The following is a 26,053-nucleotide window of genomic DNA, read 5'->3' as shown; positions in this document are numbered from 1 at the left end:
TGTTCCTTCCTTAAGTCCTTTTCCTTACTAACTGCCATCACGCTCCTGGTTCAATAGGATGAATGGGATTTTGTCATCTATTGAGTATTTCCATGCCTTTAATTGCTGAAATACATAATTATCTAGTCCAATAAACTACACTGGACAAGTAAATGATGAGGTCAAAAGTGATTTTTTTTATTGGGAGAAAATATATGCATGAGGCATTTGCCATCTTCATTAGCGTGCATATTTACAAAAACAAGGCATGGTGCCTAGGTTACACCTCCTCCACTAATACCCTTTCAGGATGATGTTTTATTTCATTAATATGACTTAAGTAGTACTGGAGAGTAGAATCAATTGAAGCATCTTTGGCTGCAAGCAATGAATTTATCTCCAATTTTGGATTAGCTGCTCATGGTCATCCACTGAGGCAGATCTCCTCACCATGAAATGATGTGTACCCCACGTGGCTGTTAGATGGCTGATTGTGAAATGCCCAGCATCCATTTGATGGGTGAGAGAGTCTATAAAGCCCTTGGCTAGGTTTATTTATTTCATTCTGAAGTTGCACCAAGAAATTAACATTGCATCTAAAGTCAACATTTAAAAAAACAGCCATTTCTCCCTGCATCCTTAAAAAAGGCAAGGGCATAAACTTAAGAGAAACTTTGAACTCAAAGTGTCCCTTTTGAAGACACAGAAAATATTGTTCATGAGATAAAGTATGTCAACACAGCATTCATCATCTAATATGACAACATCAAAAACATAAATATACATCACTGCCTAATAAAATAAAATATGATGTAATAAACCTTTGGAGGAGAGTCTAATACTTTAATGTAGCATTTATTTTATGTTCTTGATATGAGCCAGAAAACTGTGAAAGTCATTTATTGTGCATGTTCATCATATCAGTCATCATTTTTAACCCTATAATGTCAGGTGTGCCAAATTCGACTCATATCTCTAGAATCATTTTGCCTCCATAGTCAAGTAAGTAATTTCATTATTTCCCATTGTAATGCTTTCAGCACGTTCATATCTGCTGACAGTAATATGTGTTGACACTAAATGAGGAAAGGTAGAACTCCAACATCTATAGCAAACAGCATTGAAGATCGTCAACTTGCTGTGTTTTTCTTTTAGTTTTTGGCTTCCCTAGCATGGGTGTAACCAGCGAGGGGCAGGGTGGGCAGCTGCCCCCCCCAGAAGCAAAAATCGCACCACTCTTTAAGCAAAATCAGTATTGAATTGAGACGAAAGTATTCAACAAATTATCTTTCAACCCATGACAAATGATATGTATTAGTATAAAGTATTCAACTAAAATAAAACTATTTTTCAAGGAAATAATCTCATAAAGTAATAAAGCGCTGTTATAATATTCTTAAAATATTGGTTTAATTCACCTTTTCCATGCTAAAATGTCATAACTTGACTTGTCACCCCCCTAGACTATGACTTGCCCCCCCACCAGTTATGATCCTGGGTACGCCCTTGTTCCATAGGTAAGTTTATATGTTTCTCAAATTCATTTTGTATTCCTCTTGGTTTATTAAAATTATATATGTAATCATGACACATTAAAATTTCAGATTATTTTAAATTGAAGGGAGAATAGGTGTGTGACGAATTTGTCCCAATGGGCTTCTAAGGAATGATTGCAATGTAAGACAATAAATTGCGATCAAAACCTGATGTCTAATATTTCATAAATATACTTCATTATGTTGCTGTGGATATGTAATTGAGAGTAAAGTGTAGTTATATGCCTAAGTTCTAACATTAATACATGTCATTATTATATGTTTTTTACTCTGCTGGCCTTCCAAAAAACGAATCCCGTAACTTTTTATTGGAAAAGGAGGAGGGTTGTTGTTCAAAGTGAGGTTGTGCCACCAGAGGATCATTGCTCGAGCTTTCACCATGCTAGTGAAAGCTCGAGCAATGAAGATTTGGAATCAGAGTCACCTGATGACTCTAAGAGTGCTTCAGAAAGTTTTTCAAAAGTATCCAAAATTCAATGTACATATGTGTTTGAATAAGAATCCCAGCTGATTCATCAAATTGTATGAAAAATAAGTCGGTTTACTGCTATTTATACCATACCTAACTCTCTCCATATTCATTTCACTAAGCAACCTAATTTCATCAAACACGTTATTATGGATGCATTGTTGTTTGCTGTTTGAAAAAAATAAACTTTTTACTCCTTGAAAAATGTAAATAGGCAGTTAATAAGCATTTAATTCATTTTTATCTAACAATGTATGACGGGTTGCCTACCTTCGCGTGGAGCTTAACTGTGACAAGAAAGCTCAATGAACCATATTAGGCACATACCTAAATTTGAATCAATTTTGAGAAAAATTAAAAAAAAATGGGTGGGTGTGCTTTCTATGAAATCTCTTAATTGAAATTTAGAAGGAAAATATATATTTTCCAAAGGTGAAAAAATTGTTGCCAAGAAAGAGTTTAAATAGTTTAAAGTTTAATAAAAATGCCAATGCATGCACTATAACCATTACAGCTTCTGTGGTAGTTCGTTTTACCACTATGTTGAAAATGATGTTTTGTTTTCACGTTCGATATTTGTAGTTTTTTGAAGAATTGGAGGGAGTTTCAGTTGGTGTTTTGTGTTGAAGGAAAGGAATAGGAGGTGGTAGTTAGATATATGGATGGTAATTGCTCATGTGGAAATAATAGGTACACTCAGCACAAAATCGTACACATAAGCATTAGGTAGCTCAAAGGGTTTTCCTCTGTGAAACTACTGTCATGATGTGAGTGCTTTTTTGTCAAATGTATTCATAAAACATAAGCAATTTTGTGCAATATTCTAAGTCTTCAAAATTTGGATGGAACCTCTGATGAATGAAATAACTGGAAATAAAATAATAATATGGCGAATAGAATTTTGATACCATTGCATAAAAATATTTTTCGTGTTAACTCAAAAAACTTCATTATGTTAAAAGAAAGCAGCCATCCTCCAACACTATATGTATTCAATGTAGTCAATTCAAATGAATACTTGTTTTTATGATTTCTTAAAACAGGTGGTAATAAATGAACAATAAGGGTCCAAAAGATATTTTGAATAGCGTTTGGTAAACCTCTTGCTAAACGAACATCATCCTTCCACTGCCACCAAAATGAGGTTTATCAAGCAAGGCTGATTTGTCCCCACTTTGTTTGTTAGACCTTTAAAATGTACAAATGCCTCAGTGAAAGCACATTAAAGCTGAAATACAAGGTAGTTTCTCTACAATATCTCAAGCATCCTTTTCCTTGAATGAATCCACTTCATCGTCCATTGCTCCTTCCATTGCCTATTTTCTGCACAAGAGATTGCCTCATTGGAAGTGGCTGGTTTAAAGAGATTACTAACTCATTTATGGGATGTATCATTTTTGAATTGCTAGGATGGCTGTCTCTTAAGGAGTATCTCCACAGAGAGGTAACACCTTGTTTTCATCAAGATTGGCATCATTGCTCACCATATCGTTAACTTTTCAAAGAATTACTGGAATCCTCCATCAGTTCTCTCTTTTTCATCAGTTCTCATCTTTGGCTTATCAAAATTTTCTGTATCAGTCAAAAATCTGGAGCATTTACCTCTGGGCAAAATATCTGACGGATTCATGCTATTAATTAGAACTTCATATTATTGGACAGCATGAAACATCTCATTCTCCAAGAATGAAGTATGTATCCCTTACTATAACAATACTTTTTGAAAACCTTAGATTGACCAACCCGTAGTTCTGTGTTGTGTCCATAATACCTAAAAATATTAACCTTTTACAAATGGGATATAACTTTTTTAAATCTGCATGGACATACCCAGAGCATCCAATAACTAAAAGGAGACTTTTAGTTTTTGGATGTTATGCATGGCTTTGGACCAGACATTTCCTTTAAAAAATTTATCCCAGAGGTTTCCATTCTGTTATAACTTCAATCAAACACTACTTATATGTCCTAGTCTTTTATGACGTAACTCAATGTGTAAAAATAAATCATTATCAATCATGGCTTTTGATTTTTTATGGCATATTTCAGCAATGACAAAAGATTAATTGCCTACACCTTATCATGAGCAACATCTCGAAGTTTAATAGATCATATTTGTGGGGCAATATGACAAACAGCATGCATATTAAAAATAGATGCAGGCTTAAATTTATGTTTACCTTTATCTCCACCATTTGCTCTCTGAAAATGCACTGCTTTCTCCATGCTAATAAATTGTCTCTCTTGTTTCATACATTTAAATCCCTTCACAGTATTAAGAGTTTATTAATAATGTGCAGAGAAGAAAATTATATGAAAAATTACACATCCCCAAATTTCAGCCTGTGTATTTGAGAAAAGGTATGCATGTTGCTATTGATGTTATGCATTTCCTTAATGTTTACCAATGTATACAGAGGGGCACCCTGGAGTCAACACTATTGGTAAGCGTTGAGGTTTGATGATTCTGATTAAGCATGGGATCAGTGGGTGGGTTGCTTCTCCCATGTGAGCCCCTTATTTTTCTAGTCCATGCCATCCTCCCGGCTTGAAGATAACTGACCGTGGAACCATTTCATCCTTTCCATGTCTGAGATGTACGGCTGCAATATCCCCTTGACATGGTTTCATTGTGTAGAGGTTATGTAGGGAATCAATATTCCCCTTATCATGCACTGTAATCCCTGAAAAAGCAAAATAAAATCAATATTAGGCAAAATCCTCAATAATGAATGCATATAATAACATAGTATGAAGTTATATAATATTGAAGTATCACAATTAAATGATATCAAGAATACCAAAATTATCATTACCGTAGATGTATACAATATAGGGGACTATAACTGTAGAAAATGCATGTCTTATTGTATCTGAAAAGGCTAAAGTATCTTAAAATGCATTCGTTCAAGAACCATACATGTATCATATTGCAGCACATTACACAATCATCAATGTATATTTTCCAATTTTCTTGGCCTTCTCTGCATTTCTATAGTTGGGGTTGATGATGATAGTATGCTTTTGACGTTATGCATTTCCTTAATGTTTCCCATTGTAGACAGAGGTGCACCCTGGAGTCAACACTTCTGGTAGCCCTCAAGGTTTGATGATTCTGAGTAAGCATGGAATCACTTGAGTGAGGAGATCAGTGGCCATGACTTCATATGGAATGCTCTGTATTTATTCGGTGAAAGGGATGGTCTCCAAAATACTCTTCATTTGGGTTACTCATACTGATTAGAAGTTACACCAAGAATTTAGTGGACCCAGAATCAGACACATGTCTCCTTGAGACAAATTAATTACATTAACTGAGGAGGTGATGGTACAAAATGGTGATCAATTATGGAAGTAATAACATTCATTGGTCTTGCTTTTTCATTCCTGGAGACTATCCCAAGTAGCAAAATCTTATGTAAAAATTATTTTAAAATATATTGCAAGATTATTTTAAAATGGTTTTAAAATGATTTTGAAAACATATTAGCTTTCTCTGTTTCAATGTTACAAATATTTTTTACATTATTTTAAAATGATTTTAACATAAGTTTAAAATATGTTAAAGTCTTGAAGAAGTGTTGAATTATAACTATAAAATCATTTTAAAATATTCTTAACATATTTCAGCATACTTTTAAAATAATTTTAACACAGGTTTAAAACATGTTAAACCCTTGAAGAAGCTATGAATTTTTTCTTTAAAATTATCTCAATTTTAGCATATTTTTAAAACAACTTTTACACAAGTTTAAAATGTTAAAGCATTGAAGAAAATATGAACTATTATTTCAAAATTTGTTTTAAACATGCTTTAAATATTTTGCAGCTTCGTAGAAGGGAATGGGGGAGATGGACTGAAATGAGTCAATCTTCAAGAAATTTTCCAGGCAAAAATCATTTTTTATTTAGCTTGCTTTGAGTCTGGGCAAACCAGCCAGAAATACACAATTCTAATTTGCTACTTAAGTCAGGTACCATACCCCTCCACTTCTTTTTAACCGCACCTGGAAGCAACCAAAGAAGCCATGATTTACTATTTCATTGTAAATACAATGCTAATTTACAAATTCAGTAAATGAATCATGTTTGAAAATCCAGAAATGTGAATATCAGAATAAATGAAGAGTATCTATATTAACAGAAAGTACTGATTTTTTACTTACTCATCACAGCCGAGCAGATGGCCAAATTATGGAATGCCACTTTTGATGTGGTATGCTCTTTGCGGCTCTGGCCCTTCCAAGTGAAATTGAAAATTATTTCATTTGAAATAATGTATCGAAGGATACTCGTGGTAGTCCTCGTGTAACTTGTTTTTTGTGATTTAGCGAGGAGAGCTAAAACCTGTAACAAATGGCATACTATTAGATTATGAATAGATGAAAATAGTTCAAGATAAAGATAAATTAGCCCATAAAAATAGTGTGTATATGCCAGTTTTATCCTACTAATGGAAATCATCCTCCTCTTAGGTTTTCTCAATGACTGCAACGATGTACTAATTCATTCTATCTTTAACTCTATGAGCAGGGTTTAAAGGACCACAATGACAATTGCCATACAGCCACATTTCAGTTTTAAGTCTTTTTAGCACATCAGCACTTTTTAGCTATTAATGTGCAAGCTGTGCTTGTGTAAGGCCTTTTTACAATGTTCAAGATTTGCATTTAAAGAGTTTCAGTTACATAATTTTTGTTTGAATTGGGAAAAGTAAAAGTTGAATTACGTTTGGAAAATACTTACAGTAGAGTTTCTGAATTCACTTTCACTCTTCAAACGTTCTTCAAATTTGTTAAAGTCTTCCATTGTTTTCAGTGGGAAATGGTTAAGTATCTCAAATATCTTGTCGTCCAGCAAATCAACATCACTTCCCTCCATGGGAAGGTCTTCCTTCACCTCAACTTCTTTTGATTTCCTCAGCTCTTTTAGCTGCTCTTGGACATCCCTCACTGCACTTTGCAATCCTAACATGGCTCCTGAAAGTGAAAGCAGGAATTAAAAAAGTAGTTAGCAAAATCTGAGAAAACTGCTTAGTGAAAGGTCTGAGTTCGTAAATTTTTTTGAGTGTGATGTTATGAATTGAACTTACTAGACATAGAGCATAACTGCTTCGCTATGGAAATATTTACAGTTTCCCCGTGTGCGAAAGTGCAGACATGATGCCTGCTCTTGGGCAAGGGACATAGGGTCTTAGCTGCCTTATGTGTCACTTCGTTAGATAGATCGAGGGAAGAGGATTGTCTCCTGGAATTAAGGGACTCGGCACTTTTATTTCTATTGTTTTGCCCTGCAGGGCTGGCATCAATGGAAATGCTGCCTCTTCGCTCGTCAATATCAGTATCTGATGAGAGCTCATCAGAGTTGACTCTCCTTCTTTTCTCCCTTTTACCTTTCCCCCTTTCCTCATTCTCGGAACTGGTGATGGATCGTTTTCCGGTTTCCAACCGCACCACATCAGAGAATGCCCTCTCAAAAACATCTGTAAAACAATGAAAATAGCATGTCAAGTTCAAAAAGTGTTAGTTCCTCATTAACGCTAAGTATTCATTACTGAGAGACAGAATTCACATCACTGAAGCTGCAGTAACAAAGTTTACCAACTTTTGCTGTGAAGGACTTACCAAAATCACGTTTAACAATCGATATGGCAATTTCATCCCAATCATCTTCAGGAGGAGCACACTCTTTTGCCATTCTTTTTATTGTGGCCTTACTCTTGTCAGGGTAAAGACATTTTTTAGCAGTCACTAACCACACATTTGGTACACAGTCATGCTCCTTCACGTCATGTTTGAAAATAATAGTCCACATGATAATTGAATGACCTAGAAAAAGATAAAAAGACACTTTAAATTGTACACATACAAGTGATGCATATATAGTAACAGCAAATATGAGTAAACCATTCAGCACAGTCTGTTCTGTCAAACTCATTCATTCACTCTTTCCATCCACTGTTGTGCAACATGCCACAATCACAATTCTTAAAATATTTCCCTTCATGGTAACAGAGAAATTATATGAGGAAGTGATCTTGCAATAATCTAAATGCAAAATTTGAATACTGAAATGTATTTACATCATGAAATAACAGTAGTAAAAAAATGATTACAAGGGATCATTGATTACAATTTTCTATACAAATGGCTGGGATCCTATGACAAACAATAATGATGATCAAAGTTAAGCAACGTCGCAGTGACGTAGTGGAAAAACAACAAAATTATTTCCTTGTGGCAGGCAAATGTATTTCCCTACAATATCAGAGAACAGCCATGTTTTCATTGATGATAGCTTTCTCACCTTAAATATTCCTAGTTCTGAACTATGAAAATCCTGGACTGAAAAATAATTTTCCTTATGTACAAAATGTCGACCAATAATGACAACTTCATTAAATTCTTTTGAAAAAGCAATGTTTTCAATAATTATAACTGAGCCACCTTTGCTACTACAGCAATTGTTGGGTGAGCTGGTTGTTAACTCAAAATCTTCATAAGTGATGGCATTGTATTGAGGATCTGTACAAAATGCCAGCAATGGTCCATTGTTGTGAATGTTTCTAAATGATGGACTCTTTAGAATAGAAGGCTGTGGATAAATTTTACCAGATAAAAAAATCTCTCCCATTCTCCTCCCAATTTGCTGCAAAGGTTTGGCCCTTCCTCTTACCATTCTCTTGACTCTCTGAAGATAGTTCTCAAATGGGAATGCTGACAAATCATGCAAAGTAATACCAGGGAACACATCAGAGAAGTAGTGGATGTCATCAACAAGATGAATAAGTCCATGAAAATTGTAAGTTACAAAGCATTCTCCATATAAACTTATGACATTTGTCACAAAGTACTTCAGCAAATCTTTAACACGCTCAAGTTGTTTACCGTCAGTACATTTTTGTCGGCTCATCAAAGTCGATATTGCTATATGCAACTGTAAAAAGTGATTGTACTTCTCAGTCGTCAGAACATCTTTCAGGACTAAAGGTCCCAAGTACAACAGAAAATTACGGTATTCTGTTGCTTTCCAATATTTTAACATGGCCAAGTCCCTAGGCCTCCGTGCAAATTCTTTCGGAAAACAACCCCTTAGAGAAAGAATGCTTTCTGAGACAGTGGCTTTTTGTCTTTGTGAAATCTTCATTGATAATGGACCACCACACCAAGCAAATAAGAGAGTACGCATAACTCCCAGGCAGACAAGATGCATATAATCAATAACAAATGAATTTACAAAATTAATGCCATGAACATTTACAAGTGGTGTGTCACGACTGCGAAAGATCGGGTCAACTCTGTTCAAAAATTCATCATGTGTTCTTGCAGAGCAATCTGTTTCTGGAAACACCTGTCTCTTCTCAACTCTTTTCCCATGGACATTACATCTAGTACAACTTCTGTACCCATTGTGAGATGTTACTCCCATTATGTAGCTCTTGGCAACAGCATCACAACAAAACCCCAGGAGAGTAACATTCACTTTCTTATTATTCCCATAAAACCCATTCCGCAAAACATCATTTAGCTCCACAATGAACAAGTCCAAAAAAGAAGAAAGGTTACAAGGTTTAGATGCACCATAATAAAGACCAACCGGGTAAACTTTGCCCTTAAATTCTTTCAAGGTTGGTAGAGAGAAAAGAATGGGGTAAACCTCACTAGCTGAGCTACGATACAAGGATAACCCATCAACATTAAACAATAAATTCAATGAATCCACTGGTTTTGATAGCTGAGAAATCACCACAGACAATTGCTTTTTCAGACCAATATGGATATAATCACCAGGTGGAACAGAATGAAGGTTAACCTGAGGTGGAGTTCTCAAAATTGTTCTTCCGTCTACCGGCAAATCACTAAAGCAAGATGGGTGACATGTTTTTAAACCGGTACATAAAGCACTTAAGGCAGTCAAAGTTATATTGTTTTTCAATGCCCATTCACGCAAAAAATGAGTTGTGGCTGTAGACGGTGAGATGCAGTCCTTAGAAGAATCAAATTCATCACAGTTATTTTCACTGAAGACATTGTCCATGACATCATCTACATCAGTCCCATTTTCAGTATCAGAGGGATCTGAAATAGTCTCTCCACCGTAGCTGCATACAGATGAAGACAAAGAAACACTTGATTTTTCACTATCTGATAATTTATCGTCATTTACCATAACATGTCCACTTGAATAGCTAAGAGATTGGGATCGAAGGAAATCATTACCACACGAATCACTTTCGTCTGATGAACCACTGTGAAAAATACACTGATCTACACCAACTTTGTCATTAACACGTTGCAATCGCCATTTTTTGCCCGCTCTTGATAGCAAGTGATATGGTGTATTACTATGCCGCTTAGACATTTTGGACCTATAAGAGGTTAAAGTATATTACAACAACAGAAAATATCAATGAGTAGATCGCACTTGGCTAATGGTCGAACATGTTCTCAATCTAATTTTGTGGAAGCAATTTTACACAATGAAGTCTTGGTAACATAGGGTGGATTCCAAACTGTTTACTGGTCTCAATGAAAGTTAGCAGGTTCTATTGAACGTTCAGTCATTCATGCAAGCGTTATTCAAAGAAATACATTTCACTCACGCAATTTAATAGGTTAATACTTTAAATTTAACAATAATTTATATTTTTTATATTTTTCATCCATTCACGCACAACCTCGTTAATCAATGCCTTCAAAGTATCATTCCATGATGTCTTTAAAGCTCTACTCAAAAAGCCGCCAAACATTTACCGCCTCCCTATAAGTACATTAATTCTTAAAATTTATATACATTCAAACACAAATTTATTAACCTATGGTGGACACACACCTGTTCACAATCAAGACCACTAAAAATTAGGTACACAATCTTCAATAAAACTCTTCCGGCCAGAGCCACACGTGGTCACACTTCCCGTTGTTTTAAATCTCCACTCCAAAAGTCGCCTAACATTTACTGCATCCCAATTTATATATTATTTCTTGACATTTTCATCCATTCACGCACAACCTCGTTAACCTATGCCTTCAATGTATCATTCCCTTATGTTTTAAATCTCCATTCAAAAACCCGCCAAACATTTACTGCATCCCAATTAATATATTATTTCTTACATTTTCATCCATACACGCACAACCTATTTAATATATGCCCTCAAAGTATCATTCCCTTATGTTTTAAATCTCCTATCAAAAAGCCGCCAAATACTTACTGCATCCCAATTAACACATTAAGGTAAGATTTTCATCCATTCACGCACAACCTCGTTAATCTATGCCTTCAAAGTATCATTCCCTGATATCCTTAAATCTCCACTCGAAAATCCGCCAAACATTTACTGCATTCCTATTAATACATTAATTCTTAACATTTATATCCATTCACACATAACCTTATTAATCTATGGTGGGCACATACCTGTTCACAATCAAGATGTCTAAAAATTGGGTGCACAATCACTTCTATACCGCGAGACCGCTTCCAGCCAGAAACACACGTGGTTACAAGACTGCTCACATCAACAGCTAAGAAGGAAAGAAAGAAACTGAAAAAAAACCAAAGTATCCGAGTGCAATGCGATAAACGTTACTCATTTGTTTTATCCTATTACGAGGCGCGTCGTTCAAGGACAGGAAAGTTTCACGAAACACCATATACCAGCTGGTATTCAACCGGTTATAGGCAGTTGCAAGTTGAAAGAGGGAATTCAGCATTATTTCATTTTCTTTGGTATATATATTTTATAACCAACCATTGAGCAATACATTTAATTCGTACTTACTGCTATTATTACCTACCTTTTGCCAACAAGCTGATATCTTGATTAAGGCCAATGATTTCCCCGGTGGATTTTTCTTCAAATACGAGCACTTTTTGATGATTTCGCTAGGTAATGACATCGCTTATCCCGATATTTTAAAAATTCGCAAAATATAATTCACTGGGAATTCCATTCAGATCGGTTAAGTTTTGGGCATGACTGTAGCCATAGCCACGGCTGGAGACACCGCACTTCCACGTCGCAAGTATGAGAACTCTAATGCTGGTTTATTTCACTTTGATATGACAAAGATTATGCGGTTATGCAAATTTATATGAGGGTTTTTAAATGATTTTAAAATGATTTCAAAATAATTTTAAAATGTTTTCAAAATCATCTCGAAATTGTTTTAAAATAAGTTTGCATAATATTTTTCTGCGAAATTAAAAAAAAACAAAATTTCATGCAAAACAATAAGTCATTGCTTATTACATATCCATATATGCACTATCAATAACATTAGGCGACATGATACTGGACTTTAAAAAAGCAATACCTAATACATTATTTTAAAATTATTTTAAAATCTTGAAAAAGTCATGAATTTAGCCATCTTATGACATTTTCATTTTAAAATCATTTTAAAATCACTTTTCAATATTTTTTTGCTACTTGGGAAGGCCTCCATCATATCTACTACTTGATGTCATTTTGCTGATGAGAGTTGATAGTTACCAATCAGTGTGCCCTACTCAATAGATCTCCTTATATAATATAATTCAATGCATATTAGATGATACCATAAAACACAAATGAATAAAAACAAATATATCATAGTATAGACCTGCAATAATATTAGATATCATAACTTAGCTCAAGTAACAATCGATATCCATGAAACCCATTTATCATATCCAAGTAATATCCATTGGGGACATGCCATACTAGAGTCATACTGTTTGCTGGTTGACAGTGCCTTCTATTTTGCAATGATGGATTAAGATAGCAGTGGTATGCCATCCATATAATTGAAGCTCTATACACTACATTATAGCCTATTTTTCATTTTATAATTATTATGATACATGCTATTTTCATCTTATTGTATGGTAAGGAAGTGCTAACAAAATGAAAATTTGTTATTAGTTGCTATAAAAAATATATCCTTGACATTTACCATGATGGGGTGCCCTTTTCCCTCAGCAATGATTTTGCAAATTTGTTATTGCTACAATGTAAAGTGAAACACATTTTCAAGTTTGGAGATGCATAAAATTTGTGCTCAATTTGAAATAATTGGACCCAAAGCTTAACCTTAACACAACGGAGGGTGCAAGTAGTTTGTGGTGGTCATAATTGGAGATTAAGTGACAGTCAGAGAAAACCAGGGAAGCAAATGGGGGAATAAAGATAAATTTCACTGAAAAAACCTGCATCATAAATGTTAAGATTTATTTCATGGCAAAATTTGGAGAAAAAAGTTTTGATTTAAATGAAAATTCTTGTAGATATCTATAAAGATTGCTGGTGATCAATCATGGAAGTAACAACATTCATCGGGCTTGCTTTTTCATTCTTGGAGATGTTGGCCTCCATCATATCTACTAGGTACTTGATGTCGTTTTGCTAATAAGAGTTGACAGTTACTGATCAGTGTGCCCTACTCCATGGCTTATATCCCTTTAAATAATGTAATTCGATACATATTTTATGATACCACTCTTCTCTTCACAGAAGAGAAAAACCCCACCTCAGTGTGATGAATGTGACCTCATAATTAGTGTGAGACATTCTCCTGATAGTGTGTACTTTGAATCGAATATTGCGCAATGGGACGGACCTTGTAGGAGGATTAAACGGCATGCTCCGTGACGACCCTGAGCGTCTAAGCCGGGAAATAAAATTTTAGAAAATTATTGGTCTTGAAATCTAATGCGGTGAAAATGACCTGAGGTGTTGACGCACCACAACAACAATAATAGGTACTACTTTTACTAATACTCAACCCTTAAAGAAACATAATAAACCATATTCAACGACTGCCAGCTTCTACCGACCGATCAAGACGTCAATAAACAATGCTAACTTACCATCGTAGGAGCACGTAGCCAAATCACTGCCGACACCACTATCATCTCCACATGACGTAGAACACATGTTCACACCGCGCTTAACGACGACACGGCACCGAGGGCAGCGCTGCGACTCAGCAACTTGGCACCGGCGAGGCAGACAGGTAGCAATATTGTTGCCATTCCTTTTCCTTAGTAGGTTTAAAATAACTCGACCCCAATCTTCTTGCACTGTGAGGCAAAAAAAAACTCTCCCACCAAAACGTTGAGTTGACGGGAAATAAACTTTTCCCGCCAAAATTAGAGTTGGCGGGAGATAAACTTCTACCAACGTAGCAACAGTGATAAACACTAAAGGCAGCAGTATGTATTTAAGACTATAAATGTCAATATTTACTGTCAAAAAGTTGTGAAAAAGATATGCTCTAGAGGTTTCAAGAACATCTCCGATATCGCGCTTATTACTCGCGCTGAGTGAAAGACGCCAACACAGAAAAAAATTGAGCATCGCTCTGGTTCACTCAAGTCAAGAAGTGTGGATAAATCCTACTGAGACAGCTTTAATTGTCAGGTGTGATAAAAGGATCGAGGCCCAACCGCCAGTTAATTCCGCTCTTACCGAACAACAGGTCAGTGCTGTTAAACGTATTTAAGTTTTCAGCGAATTTTATTCATTTCAGTTGATCTCCAGTTAAGGCATCAAAATGCCACAAATTCTGTGATACATGATATCTGCCCCAGAGGAGAAAACGAGAAATGCGAGTTGGATATAGAATTGGATAACCTCGCATGTTCTCGCGAATGATTCGAACGTAATCAGTTTCACTTTTTCATCGCTATAGATACTACCCCACACGTCACAAGCCATTTCCACGTTACGAAGGGTGTAACCTGCCAAAAATGAATCGAATTCATGGCTAATCGATGCGTGAACATTTCATCCAAGTAATTTTTCTGATTCTTCCGAGGTCGCTTGTATCATCTCATCATTTTCCTGACTAGGATTTCCATCAACATACACAGGTTAGTTGCTGCATTACTTTTAATTTCGAAGTCACAGCTGATAACATGCCTGAGTGTTGTCTGAATTACTAACCGCCAAAAGTCACTGTGGTTACTATCTAGGCAGCGAGACAGTAGTGGAAATAGAAACAACTCAAGGAAAGGGTGCAAAATATACATTGAGCTGCCTTTAATTTTATCGTAGTGAAAAATAGGTCGGATGCAAATTTTAAGTAAGTTTTATTTAAACTGATTATACTTACACGAGACAGTGTTACCTTATGATATAAAGAAGTTACAATAGTGGTTCCGCAAAATCAGGCAATGGCGGTGGCCCGGCAAAGGGGGCGCGTGCCCCCTGCTTCCCCCATAGGTATCTGCCATTGCAGCGAGATTGCAAGTGGGAATAATGCTTCATTCACACTTGGCCCTGAAATAAGCTTGCAATTGAGATGATTCAAGTCATCAAGAGTGTCTCTTCATGCCTGATTCTATTCAATCAGTCTCCACCAACATAGTTTGCAGCAGGCTTGCTTGAATACAACACTGGATTCAAGCTTAACATACAAGCTGAACAAGCAATGCTGAATCATACTTCCCCCGGAGCTAGTCTCTAGATACATGACTGAAAATAGTGTTGGTTTTGATTTCTGTGAATTACTTTTCTCTTATGGCAGTAACTATTTAAGAATTAGACTACAGATTTTGATTTTTCAATCAGTTCATCATTATTTAATTTTTTAGCATCAACTTGCCAGTTTAATGGCAGCATTTAACCCAGACTATCCTGCAAAGGAGTATTAGGGTTGTTGTTCTGGGTAGCAGTTCAGTAATTGCCTCAGCACCTTGATGGCTGTTAGATATTCATAAATATGTTTAAACATTGTATGTTAAGTCGGTGAAATAAAAAAATTCATTTGAGAACCACACTAAAGATAACAATCCATTTACTTTCCGTAGAAATCATGGGGGTGAGGCTCATCACCTCTTCATCTACCACTGCTATCCTAATCCATCATTGCAAAATAGAATTCACTGTCAACCAACCTTGTTAGAGTGGCAAAACAGTATGACTCTAGTATGGCATATCCCCATAAGAATTAAGGCTGTTTGCTCAGTTTCATCAATTGGAGGAATGAAATATAGTCGGGGATACCAGAGGATATTGCATTTTACAGCTTATGTAGATACCTTTTGTGAAAAAAATGTAATTTTAGTCCCCTGTAGAATGCGTCAAGAATAGTCAACCAACCTCATTAGCATAAAAGGCTGGGAAAAGCTGATAATATTAATGATAATGTAATTTTCTGGCAGAGCCCTTATTCATGTTGAAATATAATAATGATAAAGAGTTGTCATATTTAAATATAAAAAATAATATAATGAATACAAAGAAATTTCAGGCTATAAATTAATTTTAAAAATTGAGATTGGGAACAAATGTAACCTCACCAAAGCAGTTGGCCTCTCACACTTGAGCAAAGTAGTCACTATGATTTTTAAGCAGTACCAAAGAAGCTTTCTAAATGATCATACATATACATCCTCATCGCATTATTTACTTCCTCTTGGATCTTGAGACAAAAGAAAAGTCTCCAATATTTCCTTTCAAACTCCCTAATATTTATGTTGCATAGCCTAATTTATGTTCTACCAGTGTGCCTATGGCTTTAGAGCATAAACACATAAATAAAATTATGTATTGCTTTTGAGGTAAATGTTGACTACGTTGATCATAGTGACTGGCAATCAATGTCCCCTCCACACCATGCTGGTTATAGCGACTTGGCCACTGTACCACTAAGTTTCAGGGTATTTCCCTTGCTACATGTAATGACTTCACAATTGTATGGTTGCCGTGCATGGGAAGCTAAGGCATTGCGTCCCATTTATTGTATGGTGCCAAAACAAATGAAGCACTGAATTTATGCATGCAATTACAATAAAAGTAACATACCACACCATGAAGAATCTGAGCTTTTCCTGGTGGATAGCTTGGTTGAAAGTTTCTCAGGTTTCCAACTGAGTCAGGGTCTTCATGGTGTAGGCCGACATTTTGTTGGGAGACTTTCCCAACATCCTCAGGGGTGATGATGTGGATGTTACTATGTTATGATGCATGTACCCTCCTCCTTTACCTAGTCTCTTTTTTATTGCCAGGACAAGAAATGAGGGAATATCCCAAATCAATCAGAGACCACCTAGGTGAAGGAGGAGGGTATATATATCGTGACACAGCATTGGCACATTGGCATCATCAGCCCTGAGCATGTTGGGAAAGTCTCCCAAGGAAAGGTCATCCTGCAACACGCAGACCCTGACCTGGTTGGAAACCCGAGAAGCTTTCATCCATACTACACCATCTCCCTCCCTAAAAAAATAATTAAAATTTTCAACAAAAAAGTCAAACAATGAAACATTAAGAATGAGAGAGAGAAAAAAAGAAAGTATCATAATTCTTGCTGATAAATTGCACAATGGAAAAAACTTCACAAATCCCAACACTTCCTTCTTTTCCTGTCTATAAGTGGACATCTCCTTTGCAGGACACTTTTCAGTCACTATATGGTCATGCATTTGACTGCCCTGCCTACTTCGGGCAGTCTCAGTCCTCAGATACAATTTGGAGTGTCCCATTCACACAGGGGCGGATCCAGGTTTTTTTTCTGGGAGGGGCACAAGCAAGGCCGTATCCAGGATTTTGTTCTGGGTGGGGCACAAGGATACCTCGTAATACAAAACGAACGCAATGATAATGGGACCGTATTAAAAATCTTGCGTATTTTTGAGGGTCTGGGGGGGCCTTGCTCGTGCCCCCGTGCCCCCCCCCTGGATCCGCCTATGCATTCACAGATTGGTCCAATCCTTCTACTGAAATGCACATCTCTTCATATCTGGGAGCTATTTGTGGGGCAACAGCTACTTCTGTCTCAGCACCATTTGGCCTCTCCCACATAGCCACCCTTGTCTCCCTGCCCTGGATTTGATTCATGTGCCTGTGAATGAGATTCCCTTTATCAATCAAAAGTTTGTAGCTCGTTATATCAAGAACCTCTTTCACTGCTCCCTTCACCCTCTTCCCTATATCCTATGGGTAAACTTTCACCATAATCTCTTGACCCTCACTAAACACTAGCCCAAAAGAACCACCCTGAGCTCGTCCTTGACACCTTTGGTGGTTTATCACCACTTCTCTTGTATTGGGCTTCACCACTGCAAGTCGAGACCGAGGGAGTCTTCCAAACCTCAATTTGCTTGAAGCTTCCCCCATAGCAGTGTGTGTTTGCATAGTAGTATGAAACCTGTGTGTCCACGGTCCACTCATCACCCACAGCTTTCATGCTGTGAGTTGCACCCCCAGCTCTAATATTGTGAGGCTGCGCCATCCTGTATTGACTACCCCTGGAATCCTCATTACTTGGCTGATGGCTATGCTGAGAATTCTTGTCCCCTGTGTCCACCGGCTGCTGAATATCTTTTGGCTGGAATGGCCCCTGGTTCCTCTTTGTCATGCATGCACACTTGACTCCATACTGCAATAATGGCATACAGTGGTGTGGAACCCACAGAATTCTCGACCATGATCACCTGTGTACCTTTAGCATGGCCTAGCTGGAGAAGGTTGATGTCGATCTGAATGCCAATTCCTGTCCACAGCCTGCAGCCCTGTTGCGTCCCGGGATGCCTCCTGGAGCTCCACCATCAGGAAATCTTGAATAACGGCGGGTTGGCCTCATATCGCAAGTCAGTGCGGTGCAATGCCAGAGCAGTTTCAGAGGATGATTGCAATTGCTTCACTTGGTTGCAAGCTGTTTCCGTAGCCTATGGCTTGTCAATCACTAGTTTTAAGTCCAACGGCCTTATTGCAAAGAGGGCCTCCTTCAATCATATGTCTCTCAATCCCAAAATCACTTGCCCCAAAATCGATTCGTCTTCATTGGAAAAACCACAGCTCTCTGCTAATGTGCACAATTCTACAAGGATAAGCTCTCACAGGCCTGTTGCACTATTTTATGAAAAGCCTCTCGATGAACCCATTTGCATGGTTTTGGAGAAAAATATGTATCAAGAAGCCAAATGGCGTCATCAAAAGAAATCTCCCATAGAGTTTTTGGCTTGCATAATTTCATCACTTTTCTCCATATACAATCACCCGGAACAGTGAAAAAAATTGCCTTTTTTCTCCTCCTCTACTATGCTGTTGGCAATAAAATAAAAATGCAACTGGTACTTTTCCAGTTTACTGCTTAGTGGTTCTGTTTTTTCAAAAATCAACTGCTCGATGGAAAAAGAGTTCACTTTATGTCTTAAGGACGAAAAGTCCTCCATAGCTAACGGCACCCTCATCTTAGGCCACTTAGTGTGAAAATTCTTTGGGCCAATGGACCGTTGAAGGTGCATTGACCCTTTTTGTCATCCAGGATTTTTAATGTTTTGCTTGGAACAATGCTTTTTTATGATATCCATGCTTTAAATAGTTCAAATTGAGCGTATTAAAAAAATTATTATGCATGTTATGGCGGTACATCATATGTTGTAACTTTTCTATTTTTCAAAAACAGTAGCTTTTCATTGTTAAATTATATATTTAAAAATTAGCAATAAATGTTATTCAACTCATTCGTAAAGAAGAGCAAAGTTCATTTTTATTGAAATGCACATCGATATAAATATATTTTTGATGCTAATGTTTTAAAAAAATTTATGAATACAGTAAAAATGGCTGAATTTATCAGTAGGGCTTTAAATTTAGCAGCCGGCACTCAAAGTGTTAATCTTAGCGAGTAAGCGCTGTGAGGGCCTCTTGGGCTCTCACAGGTTTTGAACCACTCCGTAAGTCTCAGTGCTTAACAATGTTGGCTTAATGTCCTATGTTATGGTATTTAGGGGAGAGGACCAGTAGGTTTCATCAGTTTGGCTATTGGGAAAATTCATCTCAAGAGTTTTGTGCAAAGGGATTATTCAGTGCAAGAGCTATCTGAAAGCAATGACAGAAATAGAAGTTCCTCTTAGATGTATTGTACTATATGAACTAGGTTCTGTTCAATCCTTTGAATATTTTCTGTTTTGTGTTTTTTGTCTTTTGAATTTGAGAAGGGGTGTTACACAGCTGTTAAATGCCAATAAGCAATATTGTTATTTAGGAAGACCACCACCTAATTGCTCAAGGGGTTTCAGCCTACGAGCTGAACCTGTGACAGGATTGCCTCCGCTGTATCAGAGAAGCAGCATTGAAGATACCAAGCCCATTGCAATCAATGCAATGGAGCCTGAAGCCTCTATGGAAAACCTGGAGAACTATCTCCAATTACTGAGTGAAGGAGCATCGAGCAGAATTCACGGGTCGGCAAGACTTTTTGAACTGGCTCGGAATCCCGAGAATCTTCTGGCATTGTCACAGAATGGTTTGTCTTAGCAACTAGCCAGACGGTTATTAATGGCATGCTGAAAAGGTTACCCTAGTAAAATAGTTTAATCTTTTGAAATGCATGTTTGTGAGTAGTGCCTGCTGTGAGGAATATTGAGATGCATCCTTGTGTTGAAATATGAAGTTGTGTAAGGTATTTATACTATTTTTTTATGAAAATCTTTACTCACTTGGATAAAGAGCCAGCAATTCTCCGGCCTGTCTTGAATTGCAGTAAGGTGAAGAGCTGGCGAATTGCTGGTTGTATTGTTGTTGCTGTTGCATTTACTAAAACTTTTTATGAATAATATGTAAACCATGTATAACCAAAAAACTCCAGTTACTCTATTACTAATAAAGACATAAATCTTTTAATGAAATTTCATTCATTGAAAATTAAATGATACATAAATGAATATCCTAAGAAAATATAAGGGGATTTCATCCAAGAAATTCTATGGAAAATTAATGTGAATTAGTGATGTGAAGAGTTTTTTCTTTGGATTTCATAAATATATCTTTACTTTTTGAATATGTCAAAATGTTTTCGGCTAATCCCTTTGAGCTTGGATTATTCATGTTACCCTCATTTATGAGAGAATAGTAGGTATCAATAATGTTTTGTCCCTCTAACTCCACTTCAGTGGATCGGATTATTAAGAATTACCATTTCTAAAATTTCAGAGGCAGCACTTGATCTCCTTAACAGAGTGGTACGAGAAGAATGGGAGCGTAATATAGAAATTACATCAAATATAATATCATTTTTTGGGTGCTTCTCTTTCATCGACCCTATGAATACTATCATACTTCATTATGAGGTAAGTATGTGTTTCTCAACTATCTTGAATTTTAAGCACCTAATTTCAAGCTGTTCAAAACTATCCAAGATAGCACAAATGCATGGTATCCAATTTGTATGAAAATAGGACCCAGATATACACAGGATGTATCAATTTTCATTCTGTCATATACGAGTACATGTAGGAACTAAATGGAGTTGGATAATGCCAGCTACAATCCACTTACAAGTGTGTGGTGGCTGCAACAGATGAGGTGCAACTGATGCAATGAGGTGGCTAAGAAGCAGACCATCCTAGGCCTCTGAAGTGTGTCATAGATGACCGAGCCCCTCCCCTTCTTTCTCTACCATTCCCCTCCATCCACGAAAACATCTTGCTGAACGATTCGAACACCCTAACATTTTGAACGGGTATTCAAAATAATAGGCTTGTTTTACCCGTTCATTTTCTCAGGGTGTTCATTTTTTGGAGGCCATTGAATTCTTTTCCCCACGGCTTTCATTTTGCACATGGTATTCATTTCTTGGAGGGTGTTCATTTCTCGGAGGGTATTCATTTCTCAGGGGACGTTCTTTTTTCGGAGGCCATTTGTTTCCTCTGTTCCTTCTTTGGGATCTCGCATTCATTTTGATTTCGTGTTCATTTGAACATTTGCGTTTGATGAACAAGATGCAATGGTTCAGGATCGCGGTCAATTTATGGGTTGGTTATCTGTTCGTAATTTGTGCTATGATTCAAAGTTAATTTAAACATTAAGTTAAAACTTTATTTTGATTAGTTGTATTAATGCAAAAATCTATTTCAGCAAACAGAAAAGTTAAACATGAATTGTTTAGCAATGTTATATGTAGTTGCAGCCAATGGACATATAACAAGAGATAAATTATATTCTTCCTCCCTCTGCTAGAGTATAAACATCTATCACTTGTGGTAGGCTCAAATCTTACCAGTTTCATCCATATGTGCAATCTCCTATTCCATTCCATCTACTTTATGCTGCTTCTGGTTTTATTTAATATCCCTTCACCAGGAAAATTTTAGCTTACATTTGTAGAAAAAGGGATCACACATTTTCTTATTCCCCGCGATATACATTGTGTACCCTTTGTCTAATCTGTTATTTTTCCTCTCTACCATTGACTTGAAGGAACTAAGTATGTACATGCTCAGTTGTTAATACAGTGTGGTGAGCAATGCAGTTGTAATCTGTAGCTGACTTATGTATAAACAACATTTAATGATTTCAGATAGGGTCCCTGTGCCTGGACATCCTAAGAAATGAAATGCTTCAATATGAGTATTGGAAACAGGAGTTGGAGCTGGCAAAACAAACTGCAAATCTTCCTGCCATGTGTAAAGAAATTGCCTCTTTATCCATACTAGAACCTGAGCAATCAGAGGTTAGTACCAGGAGGGTAGATAAAATTAGATGGCAGAATAAAACTCCCTTTTACACTTTTGAGGGGAGCTTGAGAAAATATTGTAACTTGAGGATTACAATTTATCCTACTGTAACCCTAGAAAGTGAACCATTGCCCATTTATTTTGGTAAAATAAAGTGTTGAATTATATAAATACATAGATAAGTTATAGGATTGAAAAATGGTACAAATAAGAACATATGTATTTGCTTAAGTGTTAATCATAGAAGCAATGAGTTGGAACACCTCTATTCTTCATTCGAAGAAATATTTTAAATCAGGAGGAACTTAGAAAAAATAATTGAATTGCGATGAGCAACAACTCCCTAAAACCCATAAAAAGTCTTCTCATAGTTTAATTAAGGAAATCCATAGCTGAATTCATATTTTTTATGTACCATGAAGTATTTAAGGGTATGAAATCTTAGTAGTTAAATTATTGTAAATTTATATTAAAAGCATTCGCTCAGACACATTTCAACACAGTCCTCATGCTGATAAGTGCTGGCAATAGGCACATTAAATTATGAATTACCATGTAGGATTTCAGGGAGTTGGAATGACAAAAAATACTCTTTTCTGCAGTCATATTTCTTTAAATACTAGCCCTATCTCAAATTTGGAAATGCCTAAAAAAGTCAAAAATTACCAAAGTTCTGGAATCCTGCTGATCATTGCACACCGTTCAAGACGAAAATGTCTCCCTTCTACGTAACCTTGCCTCTAAGGAAGCCCTGATCTCGCAACTCCTGCATGATATGAGTGTTCTACGGGAAAAAAACAAAAATCTAGAGATTCAGCTACATATCTTGAATAAGAATCAACATGCGAGCAGGCCCGTCGTCGCAGCCAAAAGTCCCGTGGAGATGGACGACGAGTGGATTCAACAGGGCAACTGGCGTGTGAACTCAACGAGGAAAACAGCTCCTTCTCCACTCTTGTTGCCGCTGCGTAACAAATTTGAATTGTTAAATCAACTCCCTGAAAACAGTGATGTGCAACATTGTGAAGACCATCCTGTTCCTGTACCCCCCAAAAACGTAAACAAGTGTCTTCATCGCCTAAAACGGAAGCTGAAATCTATTCTGCTGTATTCGGACAGTCATGGCCGTGGAATTTCGGCTAAAATTGCAGCAACCGAGGTTAGTAAAGTGTACAATACTTGTGGTGTAGTGATGCCGAACGCCGGGATCAAAGAGATCACGAACTCCTGTGAAAAGATCTCACATAACCTCACCAAAAATGACCACATAATCATCATGGCCGGCACGAACGATGTGTACCTCAATAAGGGTAAAGTTGTTGTTCACACCATGAGTAATCTGATGTCAAAGCTTTCAAATACCAACGTAATAATTGCCAACATTCCTCATCGCCATGACCTTCCTGCTACCTCATGTATCAATGTTGAGACTAAAAAGGTAAATGAGGATCTGCTAAAACTTAGTACCAACTTCGATCATGTAACAATGATTGATACAAATAGCCTAGACCGTTCATTCTACACTCGTCATGGTCTTCATTTGAACAGTAAAGGGAAAAATCATCTGTGCTCAGAAATAATTAAGTGTGTTATAAGTGCTGCTGTCCTGAATGTAGCTGCAGTTCCAAACCAAACGGGTAAACCTAACAGCAGCCAAAAACCGGTCACAAGATCTCAGATGGGTGTAGTGAAACCGAAGACTTTGTGACTAGGGAATCCTAACTCGGTGATCACAAGAAGTGCTCCTCATATTAAAAAGCTTGAACCAACATCTGGTAAGGAACTCATTAATCTTGCTGTCCTAAATGTACAATGTCTCCGAAATAAAATAATTAAATTAGAACTATTTCTCAAGTCAGTAAATTGTGATATTCTGTGTATCAGTGAGCATTGGCTTCATGTTGATGAAGGTAGCCTTTATCAGGTGGACGGTTTCAATCTTGCCTCAATTTTCTGTCGCTCTCATCATATACATGGTGGTGTGTGCATATTTTTATCAAAGAACCTTCAATTTAAAGTAATCGATACTACTAGGTACTGCATTGAACTGCACTTCGAAATCACAGCTGTTATTCTATGTGTATACAATCTCATTGTTCTCTCCCTATATCGGTCACCTAATGGCGACCCTGAAAAGTTTCTTGAACAGCTTGAAAAGGTACTATGTCATTTAATGCAGTTTAATGCTAACATTGTAATTGGTGCTGATTTAAACATTGATATGAGATATTCCTCTAAGAGTAGCAGGCAACTGTCTAATCACCTGAGATCTTTTAACCTCTATTGTGTAAACAGTGAACCCACGAGGAACAATTCATGTATTGATAATGTGATAACCACTCTTAATGTTCATGCATATAACCTTACTGTCATCGATCCTCTTGTTGCAGACCATATGGCCATACTCTTTCAGTTGATTGCAATTAACAATAGTCCACCTAGGGAATCCAACACTAGGTACATAAGTCCAATCACCATTCACGGCCTTGAAGTCTTTAAAGGCCTGCTTGGTGGTGTGGATTGGACTAGCTTACTCTCACACAACGACAGTCATTCAAATTTCTCTTTGTTCTTTGAAACCTTAATCTCCCTTTTTAATGAATCCTTTCCCAGAAAAGCTGTCCCAGTCCGAAAATTCTTTAAATCACGTGGCCACTCAAACAATCCCGAGGTCCAAATACGCAGGGAAAGTGTACTACATGCCTATCATGAGTACAAGCGTCTACCCACTGAAGATCTTAAACAAGTGTATAAAAGATTGAATAAGGAGTATCATTCCGCAGCAATAAAAGCGAAACAAAATGCAAACATGGATTTCATTAATAGTGCCTCTAATAAATTCAAAGCTGCCTGGACTGTGATCAATAGGGAAAAAGGCACTTCTATAAACAGATCTCCTATTACAATTGATCCCGATACCTTCAACAATCACTTTGTCAATTCCGTGGACACCACATTATCAAAAATCACAAATAACAGGTGTGATGCCTTAGCACTACTCAATAAACACCTGATATCCCCTCCTAAATTTCAGTCGCAATGGATTAGTACGAGGGATATTTTCAATGTAGTAAAAAAATTTAAAAACTCCACCAGTCGTGACATCAATGGGCTTTCCAATGATCTGATTAAGTCCATAATACATATTATAGCTCATCCTCTATCTATTATTATTAATGCCTGTTTTTCCACTGGATACTTCCCAGACTCCTTAAAATATTCCAAGGTCATACCTGTCTTCAAAAAAGGAGACACTACTCTTCCCAACAGCTATAGGCCCATCACCATTATATCAGTGATTGCTAAAATAATAGAAACTATTGCCTATACACAAATTCTAGTACACTTTGAGAAACACAATCTCTTCACCCCTTCCCAGTTTGGATTTCGCCCTGGGAAATCCACTGAATTGGCAGTTGAGTCAGTGGTAAAAAATTTATCAAGGGCATTTGAAGACAAGCAATGTGTCTCACTCACACTTTGTGATTTAACCTCTGCCTTTGACTGCGTCAATCATGCTACCCTCCTGCAAAAACTCCAATACTACGGCTTTCATAACAGTGAGCTGAAATTCATGACCTCTTACCTCACTGATCGA

General features: G+C 36.9%; 1 protein-coding gene and 1 long non-coding RNA gene across 4 annotated transcripts; one reads left to right on the top strand and one right to left on the bottom strand.

Annotated features, from left to right (window-relative positions):
- Positions 1–5,538: 5,538 nt before the first annotated feature.
- Positions 5,539–12,114, bottom strand: LOC124171728. 3 transcript variants are annotated; one of them, XM_046550995.1, is made up of 6 exons: positions 11,425–12,114; positions 7,629–7,832; positions 7,097–7,486; positions 6,751–6,983; positions 6,171–6,351; positions 5,539–6,011 (listed from the first exon to the last, which is right to left on the bottom strand). In XM_046550995.1, exons 2-6 carry the CDS (start codon positions 7,816–7,818, stop codon positions 5,902–5,904), a joined length of 1,104 nt encoding a protein of 367 aa, XP_046406951.1. In that variant the 5' UTR covers positions 7,819–7,832; positions 11,425–12,114; the 3' UTR covers positions 5,539–5,901. The 3 variants fall into 3 exon arrangements, 2 of the variants coding, with proteins under 2 accessions (XP_046406951.1, XP_046406950.1); XM_046550994.1 differs by lacking the exon at positions 11,425–12,114 and having other exon boundaries at positions 7,629–8,194; XR_006867929.1 differs by lacking the exons at positions 5,539–6,011; positions 6,171–6,351; positions 6,751–6,983 and having other exon boundaries at positions 7,396–7,486; positions 7,629–12,114.
- A 2,117-nt stretch (positions 12,115–14,231) lies between these two features.
- LOC124170517 lies at positions 14,232–21,062 on the top strand. Its single transcript, XR_006867486.1, has 3 exons — positions 14,232–14,468; positions 19,986–20,246; positions 20,933–21,062. It is a non-coding gene; the product is annotated as an uncharacterized LOC124170517 (long non-coding RNA).
- Positions 21,063–26,053: the final 4,991 nt, after the last annotated feature.

This window comes from Ischnura elegans, chromosome X, assembly GCF_921293095.1.
Source record: "Ischnura elegans chromosome X, ioIscEleg1.1, whole genome shotgun sequence".
In the NCBI taxonomy this organism is placed as follows: Eukaryota; Metazoa; Arthropoda; class Insecta; order Odonata; family Coenagrionidae; genus Ischnura; species Ischnura elegans.
This window is presented reverse-complemented; position numbering and strand designations above follow the sequence as displayed.

Bases quoted from the DNA above. Each gene is read 5' to 3' on its own strand.
- LOC124171728 (XM_046550994.1), bottom strand. From the start codon at position 7,941: ATGAGTTTGACAGAACAGACTGTGCTGAATGGTTTACTCATATTTGCT. The intron at 7,487-7,628 runs GTAAGTCCTTCA...ATTGTTTTACAG, and splicing joins GATTGTTAAACGTGATTTTG to ATGTTTTTGAGAGGGCATTC. The intron at 6,984-7,096 runs GTAAGTTCAATT...TTTCACTTTCAG, and splicing joins GCAGTTATGCTCTATGTCTA to GAGCCATGTTAGGATTGCAA.